The 17,347-nt window shown below is 52.0% G+C and overlaps 1 protein-coding gene across 1 annotated transcript in view; it reads right to left on the bottom strand.

The window, feature by feature from the left end:
• LOC140404027 (receptor-type tyrosine-protein phosphatase H-like) overlaps positions 1–17,347 on the bottom strand; it is a 96,835-nt gene that overhangs the window by 42,920 nt on the left and 36,568 nt on the right. Inside the window, exons 4-6 of the mRNA XM_072492368.1 lie at positions 15,019–15,297; positions 11,656–11,934; positions 664–942 (exon numbers count right to left, since the gene is read on the bottom strand). Of these exons, the coding sequence (XP_072348469.1) occupies positions 664–942; positions 11,656–11,934; positions 15,019–15,297 (837 nt within the window). The remainder of the gene's footprint in view (positions 1–663; positions 943–11,655; positions 11,935–15,018; positions 15,298–17,347) is intronic.

Raw genomic sequence — 17,347 nt, 5'->3', positions numbered from 1 at the left:
TATAGAGTGGGGCAAGTTGGAAAGGTGTTTTCATTAAGGCGTATCAGGTGGTCAGTAACATTGTTGCCAGTTTAATTATTTTATCGTTCATTGATAAAAGGTCTTTTTTATTAACGTACAAACCTGGTGGCTGGAGTGTATTGGACTCAGCCCAGGTCCTCGGGTATTTTAAAATAACATCTCATTTCACTTGTGTTGTGATTCCGGGTCAAGTCGGGCTGGAACTGACCACGTACTAGCCCCAGGGTGGTGGGGGGGGGGGGGGGGGGTGGCGTGTGCGAGTCCAGATGGTGGCTGGCTATGCGACTCTGAGGGGCTTCACAGCCCAATGCTGCCTTCAGTTGGCTCCCACAACTGCATTTCCAGCGGGAGTCATTGGAGACTCGACCCAAGCTCGGGGGCGGGGGGGGAGGCCGAGGCTTTCCCTGCGTCCCAGTACATGGTGGCACTGAAGCCAACTGGGCTGACCCAATCGACTGCCCGGCTGACACCAATAATCTCCGCGCGGGCTGCGTTTGAGCCCAGTACCCTCACTGTTTGCAGGATTGTGCTTGTCACTGACCGGGCCCGCAGTGGAGTGACTGTCCCTTTAAGAGATGGAGCGTGGGGGGTTGAGCAGGTGTGGGGGGGAAGAGGGATGGGGTGGGCTGGGGGGTAACTTACTCGTGGTGTCTTTCACAGTCTCCGGATCACTCCGTGTTTGCTCAGGAGTGACTGACTTCACCGTCACGTTATATTTGACGCCAGGTTTGAGGCCTGTCACTTCGAACACATCCTCTCCTTTCCTCGTGATGTTGGTCGCATTGAAAGCCCCAGTATCGCTTGTGACCATAACAGTGTACCTGTACTCTGAGGCTCTTGCATCAGTGGGAACTGTCCATTTTATGACCAGCGATTCTGTTGTCCTGTTCAGCACAGTCAGGCTAGTGACGGGAGATGGGTCTTTGAACAGAAAAGGCAAAGAGAGAGTTAGTGCGAGAGTTTCTCCACCCTGTGTGCTCCTTGGTTCGACGAGCCACTGCAAGACACTGCTGCTAGCTGTGATTTCACAGTGACCCTGTGATCCGACTTTGAAAGGACTCACAGCTAATATGTCAATGTGGCAATGTATCAGTAAGTGCATGCTTTCGCAATTACATCGTTAAGCTAATTGCCTTATTAAAGACAGACTACGGTTCTTGACTCAACCTCCAGAAGAGCATAAATGGACACGGCCGGAGCAGTTGTTGTAGGGGAACCACCAGGAGGCTGTAACTCTGCTGTGCTGGATGCGGAATAAACTTGTTGAAGGTAAAAGACAAACCGCTGTATTATAACTAACATCTTACATTAACATGTGCTGGCATGTGCTAACTGTGCTCAGCACTGCTGCCTCACCTTGTCAGGGTTCAATTCCGACCTTGGATGACTGTTTATGCATGCTCTCCCGTTGTCTATGGGAGTGACTGTCTATGCACGCTCTCGCGGTGTCTGCATGAGTTTGCTCCGGATTCCTCCTAAGATGTGCAAGTTAGGTGGATTGGCCATGCTAAATTGCCCCTTAGTGTCCAATGATGCGTAGGTTAGGTGGGGTTATGGGGATAGGACGGGGGGAGTGGGCCTAGGTCGAGTGCTCTTTCAGAGGGTTGGTGCAGACTTGATGGGCTGAATGGTCTCCTTCTGCACTGTAGGGATTCTGTGATCATGGGCGTCATTCTCCGACCCCCCGCCGGGTCGGAGAATCGCCGGGGGCTGCCGTGAATCCCGCCCCCGCCGGTTGCCGAAGTCTCCGGCACCGGATATTTGGCGGAGGCAGGAATCGCGGCGCGCCGGTTGGCGGGCCACCCCCTGCGATTCTCCGGCCCGGATGGGCCGAAGTCCCGCCGATAAATTGCCTGACCCGCCGGCGTGGATTAAACCACCTTTTGAACGGCGGGACCAAGCGGCGTGGGCGGGCTCCGGGGTCCTGGGGAGAGGGGCGCGGGGCGATCTGGCCCCGGGGGGTGCCCCCACGGTGGCCTCGCCCGCGATCGGGGCCCACCGATCCGCGGGCGGGCCTGTGCCGTGGGGGCACTCTTTCCCTTCCGCCTCCGCCACGGCCTCCACCATGGCGGAGGCGGAAGAAACTCCCTCCACTGTGCATGCGTGGGAAACTGTCAGCGGCCGCTGACCCTCCCGCGCATGCGCCGCCCGGGGATGTCATTTCCGCGCCAGCTGGCGGGGCACCAAAGGCCGTTTCCGCCAGCTGGCTGGGCGGAAGTTCCTCCGGCGTCGGCCTAGCCCCTTAAGGTTGGGGCTCGGCCCCCAAAGATGCGGAGCATTCCGCACCTTTGGGGCGGCGCGATGCCCGTCTGATTGGCGCCGTTTTGGGCGCCAGTCGGCGGACATCGCGCTGTTTTGGGAGAATTTTGCGCATGATTCTATGTTCACATCTAATATATAAACAGACGGCGCAGACTGTCACGCAAGGAGAAGGCGTTATGTCAGTGCAGTAATCGAGGCAGAGACGGAGGCACTATTTTACAAATCTGGCTTTAAACCCATGATCCACCTGGTGGTGCAAGTGAGTGTGAAACAAAGTTCCTCCTCGGATGAAAAGACAAGGAAATCTCCTAAAATTCCAGATGTGCATTTCTCTCTGAACTGCCATCAGATTGTGGAATCTTGCTGTGTGCAAATAAACCAGGAACATAGAAACAGGAGGAGGAGGACATTCAGTCCCTCTAGCCTGTTCCTCCATTCAATGCCACCATGGCTGATTTGCGATCCAACTCCAAATGCCTGTCTTTGCCCCACATCCCTTGATAATGTTCAATCAACAAATCCCCAAAATGAAGAACTGAGCTAACATTAATTACCATTCGAAGCGAGTTCCAAACCTCTTTCCCGTATGTGTGTGTGTGTGTGTGGGGAAGTTTCCTAATCTCAATCCTGAAGTTTTGAGACCATCCCCCCCTCCCCCTGGTCCTAGATTCCCTAACCAGCGAATATAGTGGGCGGGATTCTCCGAAGGCAGGAGAATGGGGATGAGAAAATATCAGCCATGATTGAGTGGCGGAGCAGACTCGATGGGCCGAGCGGCCTAATTCTGCTCCTATGTTTTATGGGCTTATGGTTTGCCGACGCCAAAATTGCAAAATGTGATTGGGCGGAGAATAGGTTCTGAAACCAAAATCGCGACAGGCGCCAATTTGATGCCAAGTCACGATTCTCCGTCACCTCGACAGCAGCGTCAATGAGTTCCGGAACGCACGTACAGTAAACACCGTTTGCATATCATTAGCGGGCTTGAACCGGTATTCTCTGGGGCCTCCGCGGTTCCCCGCCTCCGAGGGGCCAAGTTTACGACGGCGCAGTTTATTTGTGCTTTTAAAAATTGTGAAACCACTTCCGGTGGCGCCCTCGAGGAAGCAGGTCGCAGGTCGGATCGCTCCCGCCCGCGATGGGCAAATGGACCTTTTCCAACGGACTTTTTCGGGACCTGGCGAGCTGAATCGGTGGAGGGGACGATAGGGAAGAGGCTTTCCCACCCGGGGTATGGACAGCTGGACCAGAAGTGGTCGAGTGGAGCGGCAAGGATCGAAGCGGGAGCAGCGGGGACCCCAGACCGGGTGGCGAAGCATGGCGGACGGCAGGGACCAGGGAGCGGAGGCCCACTGGCCAAGGGAGCAACAGATGGAGTTCTTCAGGAATTGCTCCGCCGAACTGAAGAGGGACATGTTGGACCCAATGAGGGCGGTAATGGACCGAATGGTCGAGACACAGGCGGTCCAAGAGAAGGCGCTCAGGGAGGTCGAGGTGAAGCTCTCCAGCCGGGCGGATACGGTAACGGAGCTGGAGCACGAGGTGGAGGAGCTGAACGCCTGCCAGAGGAGGATGCAGGAGCAGCTTGAAGAGCTGGGGAACAGAGCCAGGAGGCAGAACCTGAGGATCGTGGGCCTCCCCGAGGGCTGCGAGGGATCGGATGTGGGTGCATACGTGATGGGTATGTTCGAGGCGCTGATGGGACCGGAGGCCTTCCCTCGACCCCTGGAGTTGGATGGGGCCCATAGAGGCCCCGCAAGGAAGCCCAGGACGGGCGACCGACCGAGGGCCTTGGTGGTCCGCTTTCACCGGCTGGCTGACAGGGAACGTGTGCTGCGATGGGCCAAGGCGGCGAGGAGCAGCAGATGGGAGAATTGTGAGGTGCGCATCTACCAGGACTGGAGCGGAGCTGGCCAAGAGGCGTGCAGGATTCATCAAGGTAAAGGCAGCCCTCTACAAAGAGCAGGTGAGGTTTGGAATGCTGTATCCTGCGAAGCTTTGGGTCACGTTTGAGGAACTCCATCACTACTTCGAGACACCAGAACAGGTTTGGGCTTTCATTAAAGATAAGAAGCTGGACGGGAACCAACGGGCACTTAGTTTTTTCAGTGCTGTACAGTGGCGGCGGCCTGTTAACCTAACTGGCTCTGACTGGGAGTGGACTTTTATTAAAAGAAGAAGCTGGACTTGAACTAAAGGACTCTGGGCTCTCAGAGCTGTTGTGTGGCGGCGGTCTGTTAAATTATCCTGTACTGTAATGTTCTATCCAAGATTGTTTTCAGCCTGGACAGAGGGCGGGGGCTGGAGGGCGCACTGCTTAGGGTGATTTTAGGAGATTGCAACGAGGGGGGGTGGGGAAGAGAGGGGCCCTGCAAAGAGGGCCCTGCACTTGGTATCTTTCGGTGGGAGATCGGGGCCTCTGATAGGGGGATGGGTTAGGGGCTTGTTAAGGGACTTGAAACAGCACGGGGAGATACAATTTAGGTTAATGGGTCCTTGGTGTGTGGGGGGAGGGCCCGAGCACTCGGGCGGGAGACAGTCAGGCGCCAAGGGCAGGGGTCAGCGTAGCTAGCGTAGGTCAGGGGGCACCAGAGAGAGTAGGAGGAGGGGCGGGCTAGGGCCAAGCAGGGCTGACATGGCAGGTCAGGCCTCGGGGGGCAGGGGAGGTCAGGAGGGGGGGGCCAGCTGAGAAGTAGAGCAGGGGAGACTTAAGTGGGCAAGGGGGGGTGACCAGGGATCCCCCCGGGGGAGAAAGTCGCTTGCAGACTCTCAGGGAACAGTGCAGGAAACCGGCAGCAGCAGCACCCGGGGATGGGGGGGGGGCGGGGGGGTGTATGGGCAAACAGAGCTGATAGGGGAAGTGCCTTATTAACATGTTTATTCTTTCCCACCGTTCGTTTTCACTATGTTAAGGCTCTTTGCAGAGGGCTCTTTTTTTCTCTCTGTAAATGTTACAAATTTGTTTTAAATAAAATAAAAAATAGTGAACCCAGCGCGGTGGCCGCTGAGGGAGAGAGAGGTGGTGGGACACGGAGAGGAGCGACTGTGGGCTACTGGGCAGGACACTGGCCGGGATGGCTGGGGTCGGGGAGTTGCCAGGGCCAGGGGTTGGGGGGGGGGGGGGGGGGTAAACAGGCCGAGTGGCCAGGGTTACCCACCCCACGGGGCTGGAGCGGTGCCCAGGCACAGACCACCATTACCGTGGCTATCTTGCTGCGCACCCACTGAACACCCAGCCTGGCCCAGGTTTGTGCAGAGTGACACCGGCTGTATGGGCGTCCCCCACCCCAGCACCCCACCCTCTGCCGCACCCCCCACCCAACCCAGCCGCCGCCCACCAAGGGCAACACCTACAGTAGCTCCTGGCGACGGTAGTGCCAGCTGACGGTACCCCTGGCATCAGGGACGGGCGCCAGAGGACCCCATGGTGCCGGCCACCGTAGGGGTAATTTAAACATTGGCGTCCAGGTACAATTCTGGGAAATCTACATGACACTTCCTCCAAGGCATCAAAAACGGCTGAATGTTTGCTATAGGTTAGTCACTACAATTCAAGACTAATTCATTCACAGAACCTTGGAATCCTTATGGTGCTGAAGGAGGTCATTCGGCCCATCTAGTCTGCACCAATCCTCTCAAAGAGCACATAATCTAGGCCCACTCCCCTGCCCCATCCCTGCAACCACATTTAATCTGCACATCTCTGGACACTAAGGGCGCAATTGTCCCAAAAGGGAACAATGTTCCCAAGCGAGCGCGTTTAGCCGTGTGTTTCCTGGCGCTCGCAGTGCTGAGAAACACATGGCTATTCAACGTGACTCACGTTGACTAAGGAGCCTGAACAGGGAAAGCGGTGCCAATGCCGCACATAGCCCCGTTGTTTTACAATGGGGAGCTCTGCTCGCCGGATCCCCCCATTTTTAAATGGCACCCCGATCTCCGAGGCCTACAAAACCAATCCTGACCTCCCAAACCCACAAGCAAGAATGCAATATGGGAGGGTCATCCCCACCCCCCTCAACACCCACAGCGGGCAACCCCGGCCCAATTGTGTGCACAAAATGTGCCAGTTTGGCATCTTGGCATTGCCAACCTGGCACCCTGACAATGCCCATGCCAGCTGGCATCCAGGTGGCACCAGCTGTGCCAGGGCACCACACTGCCTAATCGGCATGGAGCTGGGGGCCTCCGATCCCCTTTGAGACTCCCACGAGTGCCGTTCCGTCCCCGTTTGTGGGGACTAGTTTTTTTTTTTTAATATACTTTATTCATAAAATCTATACTAAACATTACAGAACATTTTGAATTGTCTTGACTGTACATTTCCATCAGAGTTACACATTCCCTTGACTTTCTTCCATTCAATTTTGATAACATTACGCACATATCGCTCTTTACGTTACAATTCCTTCTTAAACATTTACATTGTAAATCTACACTAAATTAAAAAAATTAAGCATTGGTAACTAATTAAACATAATTACTTAATTATAATTTAGAGGAGTATCTAAGCCAGAGATCGGAGAGTACTATATTTAGCTTTCGCATTTCTATTAGAAATCTAGTGCTAGGAAACAGATAGTTGACAGTAACTTTGAAAAATATTTTTTAAATATATTTTAAAATTAAAAAAATGTTTTTTTTTAATTAATTGACGCAATGTCAGTTAGAGGGGTGCTGTGCTCTGACTGTGAGATGTGGCAGGTCCGGGAGGCTTCCAGCGTCCCGGATGGCTTCATCTGCAGAAAGTGCACCCAACTGGAGCTCCTCACAGACCGCATGGTTCGGTTGGAACAGCAATTGGATGCACTTAGAGCATGCAGGTGGCGGAAGCGTCATAGATCGCAGTTATGTAAATGTGGTCACACCCAAGGTGCAGGCAGAGAAATGGGTGACCACCAGAAAGGGCAGGCAGTCAGTGCAGGAATCCCCTGTGGTTGTCCCCCTCTCGAACAGGTATACCCCTTTGGATACTGTCGGGGGGGATAGCCTATCAGGGGAAAACAGCAGCAGCCAGAGCAGTGGCACCACGGCTGGCTCTGATGTTCAGAAGGGAGGGTCAAAGCGCAGAAGAGTAATAGTAATAGGGGACTCTATAGTCAGGGGCACAGATAGGCGCTTCTGTGGACATGAAAGAGACTCCAGGATGGTATGTTGCCTCCCTGGTGCCAGGGTCCAGGATGTCTCCGAACGGGTAGAGGGCATCCTGAAGGGGGAGGGCAAACAGGCAGAGGTCGTTGTACATATTGGTACTAACGAAATAGGCAGGAAGGGGCATGAGGTCCTGCAGCAGTTCAGGGAGCTAGGCAGAAAGTTAAAAGACAGGACCTCGAGGGTTGTAATCTCGGGATTACTCCCTGTGCCACGTGCCAGTGAGGCTAGAAATAGGAAGATAGAGCAGCTAAACACGTGGCTAAACATCTGGTGTAGGAGGGAGGGTTTCCATTATCTGGACCACTGGGAGCTCTTCCGGGGCAGGTGTGACCTATATAAGGACGGGTTGCATCTTAACCGGAGAGACATAAATATCCTGGCCGCGAGGTTTGCTAGTGTCACACGGGAGGGTTTAAACTAGTATGGCAGGGGTTGGGCACGGGAGCAATAGGTCAGAAGGTGAGAGCATTGAGGGAGAACTAGGGAATAGGGACAGTGGGGTTCTGAGGCAGAGCAGACAGGGAGAAGTTGCTGAACACAGCGGGTCTGGTGACCTGAAGTGCATATGTTTTAATGCAAGTATTACGGGTAAGGCAGATGAACTTAGAGCTTGGATTAGTACTTGGAACTATGATGTTGTTGCCATTACAGAGACCTGGTTGAGGGAAGGGCAGGATTGGCAGCTAAATGTTCCAGGATTTAGATGTTTCAGGCGGGATAGAGAGGGATGTAAAAGGGAAGGCGGAGTTGCGCTACTGGTTCGGGAGAATATCACAGCTGTACAGCGGGAGGACACCTCAGAGGGCAGTGAGGCTATATGGGTAGAGATCAGGAATAAGAAGGGTGCAGTCACAATGTTGGGGGTTTACTACAGGCCTCCCAACAGCCAGCGGGAGATAGAGGAGCAGATAGGTAGACAGATTTTGGAAAAGAGTAAAAACAACAGGGTTGTGGTGATGGGAGACTTCAACTTCCCCAATATTGACTGGGACTCACTTAGTGCCAGGGGCTTAGACGGGGCGGAGTTTGTAAGGAGCATCCAGGAGGGCTTCTTAAAACAATATGTAGACAGTCCAACTAGGGAAGGGGCGGCACTGGACCTGGTATTGGGGAATGAGCCCGACCAGGTGGTAGATGTTTCAGTAGGGGAGCATTTTGGTAACAGTGACCACAATTCAGTAAGTTTTAAAGTACTGGTGGACAAGGATAAGAGTGGTCCTAGGATGAATGTGCTAAATTGGGGGAAGGCTAATTATAACAATATTAGGCGGGAACTGAAGAACATAGATTGGGGGCAGATGTTTGAGGGCAAATCAACATCTGACATGTGGGAGGCTTTCAAGTGTCAGTTGAAAGGAATTCAGGACCGGCATGTTCCTGTGAGGAAGAAGGATAAATACGGCAATTTTCGGGAACCTTGGATAACGAGAGATATTGGCGGCCTCGTCAAAAAGAAAAAGGAGGCAATTGTCAGGGCTAAAAGGCTGGGAACAGACGAAGCCTGCGTGGAATATAAGGAAAGTAGGAAGGAACTTAAGCAAGGAGTCAGGAGGGCTAGAAGGGGTCACGAAAAGTCATTGGCAAATAGGGTTAAGGAAAATCCCAAGGGTTTTAACACGTACATAAAAAGCAAGAGGGTAGCCAGGGAAAGGGTTGGCCCACTGAAGGATAGGCAAGGGAATCTATGTGTGGAGCCAGAGGAAATGGGCGAGGTACTAAATGAATACTTTGTATCAGTATTCACCAAAGAGAAGAAATTGGTAGATGTTGAGTCTGGAGAAGGGTGTGTAGATAGCCTGGGTCACATTGAGATCCAAAAAGACGAGGTGTTGGGTGTCTTAAAAAATATTAAGGTAGATAAGTCCCCAGGGCCTGATGGGATCTACCCCAGAATACTGAAGGAGGCTGGAGAGGAAATTGCTGATGCCTTGACAGAAATCTTTGGATCCTCACTGTCTTCAGGGGATGTCCCGGAGGACTGGAGAATAGCCAATGTTGTTCCTTTGTTTAAGAAGGGTAGCAAGGATAATCCCGGGAACTACAGGCTGGTGAGCCTTACTTCAGTGGTAGGGAAATGATCTACTCCCATTTGGAAGCAAATGGACGTATTAGTGAGAGGCAGCACGGTTTTGTGAAGGGAAGGTCGTGTCTCACTAACTTGATAGAGTTTTTCGAGGAGGTCACTAAGATGATTGATGCAGGTAGGGCAGTGGATGTTGTCTATATGGACTTCAGTAAGGCCTTTGACAAGGTCCCTCATGGTAGACTAGTACAAAAGGTGAAGTCACACGGGATCAGGGGTGAACTGGCAAGGTGGATACAGAACTGGCTAGGTCATAGAAGGCAGAGAGTAGCAATGGAAGGATGCTTTTCTAATCGGAGGGCTGTGACCAGTGGTGTTCCACAGGGATCAGTGCTGGGACCTTTGCTCTTTGTAGTATATATAAATGATTTGGAGGAAAATGTAACTGGTCTGATTAGTAAGTTTGCAGACGACACAAAGGTTGGTGGAATTGCGGATAGCGATGAGGACTGTCAGAGGATACAGCAGGATTTAGATTGTTTGGAGACTTGGGCGGAGAGATGGCAGATGGAGTTTAATCCGGACAAATGTGAGTTAATGCATTTTGGAAGGTCTAATGCAGGTAGGGAATATACAGTGAATGGTAGAACCCTCAAGAGTATTGAAAGTCAAAGAGATCTAGGAGTACAGGTCCACAGGTCATTGAAAGGGGCAACACAGGTGGAGAAGGTAGTCAAGAAGGCATACGGCATGCTTGCCTTCATTGGCCGGGGCATTGAGTATAAGAATTGGCAAGTCATGTTGCAGCTGTATAGAATCTTAGTTAGGCCACACTTGGAGTATAGTGTTCAATTCTGGTCGCCACACTACCAGAAGGATGTGGAGGCTTTAGAGAGGGTGCAGAAGAGATTTACCACAATGTTGCCTGGTATTGAGGGCATTAGCTATGAGGAGCGGTTGAATAAACTCGGTTTGTTCTCACTGGAACGAAGGAGGATGAGGGGAGACCTGATAGAGGTCTAAAAAATTATGAGGGGCATAGACAGAGTGGATAGTCAGAGGCTTTTTCCCCGGGGTAGAGGGGTCAATTACTAGGGGGCATAGGTTTAAGGTGAGAGGGGCAAGGTTTAGAGTAGATGTACGAGGCAAGTTTTTTACGCAGAGGGTAGTGGGTGCCTGGAACTCGCTACCGGAGGAGGTGGTGGAAGCAGGGACGATAGTGACATTTAAGGGGCATCTTGACAAATACATGAATAGGATGGGAATAGAGGGATACGGACCCAGGAAGTGTAGAAGATTGTAGTTTAGTCGGGCAGCATGGTCGGCACGGGCTTGGAGGGCCGAAGGGCCTGTTCCTGTGCTGTACATTTCTTTGTTTGTTCTTTGTTCTTTGTCATGTTTGTTTTATACATTGGAGTGTTAATTACCCAGACCGAGGAGGCTTTACACTGTTACCCGCCCCTCGGTGTACATTTGCTGGTAAAACCTTACACAGTGGTCTTTCCCCATTGCGCCTTGGCGGCAGCTGCCCCAAGTACCAAACAGCACTCGCCCAAGGTCCCAGAGGCGAAAGGATTGAATCCCAAAGCCTCAGGTACCTCGGGAATCTGCACATTAAAGTGAGGCTTACTGAATCGCTATAATATGCACATTTGCTGAAAGGTGATTCCCCCCCATTGTGGCCGGGATTCACATCGCAACATCCTGCGAGATTCAACACAATCTCGCAAGGCACTGCAAGCCGTGTAGATCCCAGGAGCGAAGCTTCCCAGCTTTCAACGGCCATGCTGCACCACAGCCAGCTGCCGTGGTAATTGGATCTGTCAAAGAGGCAATTGGATCGGTCAAAGCGTGGCCAATCCACCTAATCTGCACGTCTTTGGACTGTGGGAGGAAACCGGAGCACCCGGAGGAAACCCACGCAGACGCGGGGAGAACGTGTAAACTCCGCACAGACACCCAAGGCCGGAATTGAACCCGGGTCCCTGGCGCTGTGAAGCATCAGTGCTTGCCATCGTGCCATGCCTCGCCGTTAAGTGTTTTGAGATCTCTGGTCCAACCAACAACACCCACTTCCTGTGAAAGAATACTATAAAACTCTCTGCCGATTGGAGGTAAACGTCAGTTATTACCGCAAAATCCAGACAGACCCTCAGTGGAGCTGCTTTCCCGTCTAGATTTGGAGGGTAACTTACTTGTGGTACAGTTCACATTCGCAGGAGCACTCAGCGTGTTCTCAGAACTGACCGACTTCACCGTCAGGTTATATTCCACCCCAGGTTGCAGGCCTGGCACTTGGAACTGATCCGCTCCTCTCTGAGTGGTGTAGGTCGCAGTGAAAGGCCCCGTATCACTCGTGGCTGTAATATTGTAAGTGTATTCTGCGACTCTGTTGTCGTTGGGAACTGTCCATTTTAACACCAGTGACTTGGTTGTCTTATTCACCAGAGACAGACTAGAGACCGGAGATGGATCTATTAACAGAAAAGGTAGAGAGCGAAAGAGAGAGAGTCAGTGCGAGAGATTCTCCACCCAGTCTGTTCTTCGACAGCATAGGATCATAGACATTGCAGTGCAGGAGGCTATTCAGCCCATCGAGTCTGCACCGGCCCTTGGAAAGAGCCCCACGCCGCCACATATCCCCTTTATCCCATAACCCAGTAACCCCACCTAACCTTTTTGGACACTAAGGGCAATTTATCACGGCCAATCCACCTAACCTGCACGTCTCTGGACTGCGGGAGGAAACCGGAGCACCCGGAGGAAACCCACGCAGACACGGGGAGAACGTGCAGACTCCACACAAACAGCGGGAAATCGAACCTGGGACCCCGGGAGCTGTGAAGCCACAGTGCTAAACATTATGCTACCGTGCTGCCCGTATGACCCACTATAGGACAATGCTGGCTGTTCCAGAATGACCTACGGTCAAAGGAACGCACGACCCTTCGCATCAGAGGCGCGATTCAAACAGCAGCCTGTCTCTCACATGAGGCAGTGGCAACACGTCAGTGAATAAGTGAGGCAGCTTCGGGGGTGTTGTCACATTGCTTTGCGGTGCAAGGCAGTTTAACCTGCAGATTAACATGCTGCTGAATATGGAAACACTTGGCTATACATTTGCATCAGGAAGGCTGCAAGTTACCATGTGATATGGTAACTGGAGCAGTGCCAAGCTGCACCTGTATGAAGAAGTCTCCTGGAATCCTGTCATTACTCAACAAAGAGCTCTGTGTCAGATTACCCATCATTAGTACAGTGGTTATGTCAGTGTTGAGTACTAATAACACTACAGGATTAATGTATACAGCGAATTGTATCACAATTGTATGGAAGCAGCTGACTGTAACTTGGTCTATTGGATAACTTAAAATACCTTTGTACCATTTGCAATGACCGTTTTGAAATGTCTGCGATGTTTCTCTGACTGTGTCGAAACAGCTCAGAGTTGCAACACGAGGGATGTAGAGAACCCAAATATTATTGCACTTTGTGTGACGGCTGTTTTGAAATGTTTGAGACGTTCCTTCGGATATCTTAGGAGCAAAGTATATTTTTACAAAAAGGAAGTTTGTGTTAAGCTGGTAACGCAACAGGAGGTGCTATCTTACAGATGAAGGGCTTCTCGGAGACATGCCGTTTGCTGGCGGTGGAATTCTATCTGCTCGCCGCTTGTCAATGGGATTTCCCATCGAAACCGCCCCACGCCGCTGGGGGCGCGCTGAGAATCCCGCGACCCGAGAATGCCGACCCACGTTCTAAACCAGGGTCCCATCTGGTGGGTCGGGCGGATGTAAAGTTTCAGCTCCTCTTCGGAGAAGCTCGGGAGGTCTCCGAAAATTCCAGGGCCGCAGTCCTCGCTTAACCGTCAGCGGTAACGCTCCATGCGGAACAGGCGGAGGCCATTTAGCCCAAGACTACTCCACCATTCACTGTGATCACTGCCGATCTGCAGCCCAACCCCACCCCCTGACACACTCGTTAACGGAATCCATCAATCAAGAAGCAACTGATTTGCGTAAGAGAATTACAGACATCTACCCATCCTTTGCTTGAAGGAGGCGTCCCCAATTTCAGTCGGTGGCACAGTGGTATTGCCGCTGGGCTATTTAACCAGAGACCCAGAATAATGCTCTGGTAGACCCAGGTTCGAATCCCCCCCACTGCAGGTGGTGAAATTTGAATTCAATTTAAAAAAAATCTGGAATTGAAAATGTCTAATGATGACCCTGAAACCTTTGTCGGAAAAACCCATCTGGTTGACTAATGTCCTTTAGGGAAGGAAATCTGCCATCCCTACCCGGTCTGGCCTACATGTGACTCCAGACCCATAGCAAATTGGTTGACTCTTTACTGCCCCCTCAAGGGCAATTAGGGATGGGCAATAAATGTGGGCACAGCCAGCGATGCCCATGTCCCAGCGAATTGTATATAAAAAAAGCCTTACCTTAGTCCCAGATGTAGTCCTAGATTCCCTAACTAACAGAGATAGTTTCTCTCTATGTACCCCATCAGCTTCCCTTAATTGTTGGTATATTTAAAACTTCGACCACAGTCTCTCTTAACCAGTTTTCCAGGAATTACACAATGGGGTGTGTAATTTTTCCACAATAAATCTACACTGCACTCCCTCCAAGCCCATTACAAAACAACTGCATTTTGCTTACAAAGTGGCCACAATTCAAGGCTTGTTCCTAGGCTGCAAAGAGTTTTAGGATGTCCAGATGGAAATGTTCTCCTCGTACATACAAAGTTTCTGCCTTTCTTTGCACAATAAGGTGAGCTCCGCTCCGCCTCTCTTGAACCTCTCGTTCTCGTTCCCCTCCCCTTCGCAAGGCCTGTTTGGGTCTGAGATTTGAACATGTGTTTTCTCTTGTGACTATTAGTTGGATCAATCCAAGCACCCAAATCTGTAACGAGCTCGCTATGAAATCTCTACCAGTACTATTCTGGATACTGAATTAGCCAGTACTATTCTGGAGACTGAATTTGTCTAGCCTCCATAATGATCTCTTCCATTTTAACTCTCTACAGCTGGCAGGTAAATGCTAGTCATCAGCTGCAAAATCCACACATACTTGTCCCTCATGCAGAGTGGCAGTCCCTTTAAGAGGTGGAGAGAACATGGGACATATGCGCAGGAGTGGGTCATTCAGCTCCCCTTTCCTGCTTCATCATTAAATTAGATCTTTTCCATTTTCCCACATTATCCCCGTATGTCTTGGACATAACAACAGATCCTCCACAGTCCTCTAGGGTAAGGAATTCCAAAGATTCGTCACCCTCTGAGTAAAGAAATTCCTGTACGGATAACTTACTCGTGGGCAGCACGGTGGCGCAGTGGGTTAGCCCTGCTGCCTCACGCCGCCGAGGACCCAGGTTCGATCCCGGCTCTGGGTCACTGTCCGTGTGGAGTTTGCACATTCTCCCCGTGTCCGCGTGGGTTTCGCCCCCATAGCCCAAAGATGTGCAGGGTAGGTGGATTCGCCACGCTAAATTGCCCCTCAATTGGAAAAAAAATGAATTGGGTACTCTAAATTTATTTTTAAAACACTTACTCGTGGTGTCTTTCACCATCCGCGGATCGCTCAGCGTGTTCTCAGGAGTGACTGACTTCACTGTCAGGTTATATTTGACTCCAGGCTGCAGGCCCGCCACTTGGAACATGCTCTCTTCCATCCCAGTAGAGTAGCTCTTTGTGGACAGCCCAGTATCACTGATGACCGTGATATTGTACCTGTATTCTGAGGCTCTTGTATCCTCGGGCACCGTCCAGTTTATTGCGAGTGACTCTGTTGTCCTGTTCACCAGAGACAGATTGGTGACCGGAGATGGATCTGTTCACAGAAAGGCAAAGAGAGTTTGTCAGCGTGAAAGGGTCTTCGCTCTGTGTTCCCAAACTGGATGGTCACCTAAAGGAGCGTGCTACTGTTTGGTTGCTGGATGTGGCTCAATAGTGAACCTGTGATGGGGCATTGAAAGTGATGGGACTTACGGCAGCAAAATCATGTAGCAGACGGGGGTATCTGGCATAGGAAGGGGTAATGTGGAAACGGGAAACCGTAACGCCCAGAGTGTGATGGGACACATGAGACTAGGGCCAGTCGAGGACTGGACAGAGACCTGTGTAGAAGCAAGCATGGAGTTAACTCACAGCCTGGACTGTACCCTGTGTCAATATACATAGTTTTGAGCTATTAATAAACATGTTAATCCATACAAGTCTCAGGATCTCAGGAGCTCCTGTTGGCTGTGGCTGCCAGACTGACTGACCATCTACTATCTTGGGGTGTTTACAAAGACCTGCATGTGGACACAGAGATTCCAACGCTTCCACTTTGCCCAATGTCTCCACAAGGTGCAGCTACTTGAATGGGAGACTGACTGGGTACAGACGGGACCACATTGTCTATGCGAGAGATTCGCCGGTGGCCGACGGTGAAATCGGGAATGGCCATTGGGCGGAGAACAACTCCCGACGCCAAAATCGCGGCAGGCGCCGGTTTGACGCCAAATCGTGCTGCTCCGCCCCCCCCCCCCCAAAACGGCAACATTGCGATGCACGCCGCGGTTGTTGCAACCACGTTCGCATCTCATTAGCGGGTCCACCCGTGATGCTCCGCCTCCGATGGGCCGTGTTTCCGATGGCTCGGTCCACGTGGGCTCTCAACAGTCGTGAACCTGGTGTGGTGGCTGCGGAGAGAGAGGGGGCGTACGGGCAGTGTCTGGTGCCGCCATAATTCGTTATGCCGCTGGCCGGGGGGGGGAGCTCCTGCCAGGGCTGGGGGGGAGTAGTGGGGGGGGGGGGGGGGGGGGGGCGGGAGGCTGGCTGTGGGATCGGGATAGATGGGGACGCGGTCCAGCACAACCGGCACCATCTTTTTCGCCGTGATCGGTGTGTGCGTGGGGGGGATGTATAGTCTACGTGCGGCTGCAACTTGTCAGTCCTGCGCGTGTCCATCACGGACCTGGTGATTCCCGCACCGTTTCTCGGATGTTCTGTGAGTGTTCCACGCGGCTCCGGTGCTAGCCCCTCACCGGTAGCGGAATCGGTGAGAGGGTGACGCCGATTTGTCCGCCGTGGATCCTCCGTTGGCCGGAGCACTTAGACTCAGGAACGGGGAATCCAGTCCAGGGTGTGAAGTGTTGATAAAGACTCATCATTTCTGAACAGTATGGTGTGTATCACTCTTTCACAACCCAAAACGCGAAATATTTATTTAAAAAGTACGTTTTTAGACTTGATGGAGCAGTGCACCGTTTCTAACAGAGAACCCCTATCAATGACAGTCTAGGATTCTGCCAGGGTAGAATCATAGAATCTACAGTGCAGAGGGAGGCCATTTGGCCCATCGAGTCTGCGCCAGCTCTTGGAAAGAGCACCCTACTTAACCCCCCCCCCGTAACCCTGCAACCCCATCTAACCTAAGGGCAATTTAGCATTGCCAATCCACCTAACCTGCACATCTTTGGACTGTGGGGACTCACGGAGCGCCCGGAGGAAACCCACGCACACACGGGGAGAACGTGCAGACTCCGCACAGACAGTGACCCAAGTGGGAATCGAACCTGGGACCCTGGCGCTGTGAAGCCATAGTGCCAACCACTATGCTGCCGTGTGGGAAGCTCATTCTCACAATGCATTATACCATCCATTGACAGCTAATTGATCTCAGGCTTGGCATTGTCCTCACCTGATGTCACAAGGATAGTCCGAGTGATATCTCTGAGTGACTCCATTCCTCCCACAGGGTCCCTGATTGTTGGACGTTTTACTCAGACCAATGTAGCAATGAGCTAAGCACAGATGAAGATCCACGTGAGGTAATTTTGCCCCACTAGCCAGTGGAGGATTGGGGACCAAGGAAGAAGCATTACCCTCAAGAG

Source organism: Scyliorhinus torazame, chromosome 29, assembly GCF_047496885.1.
Source record: "Scyliorhinus torazame isolate Kashiwa2021f chromosome 29, sScyTor2.1, whole genome shotgun sequence".
Taxonomy (NCBI): Eukaryota; Metazoa; Chordata; class Chondrichthyes; order Carcharhiniformes; family Scyliorhinidae; genus Scyliorhinus; species Scyliorhinus torazame.
This window is presented reverse-complemented; position numbering and strand designations above follow the sequence as displayed.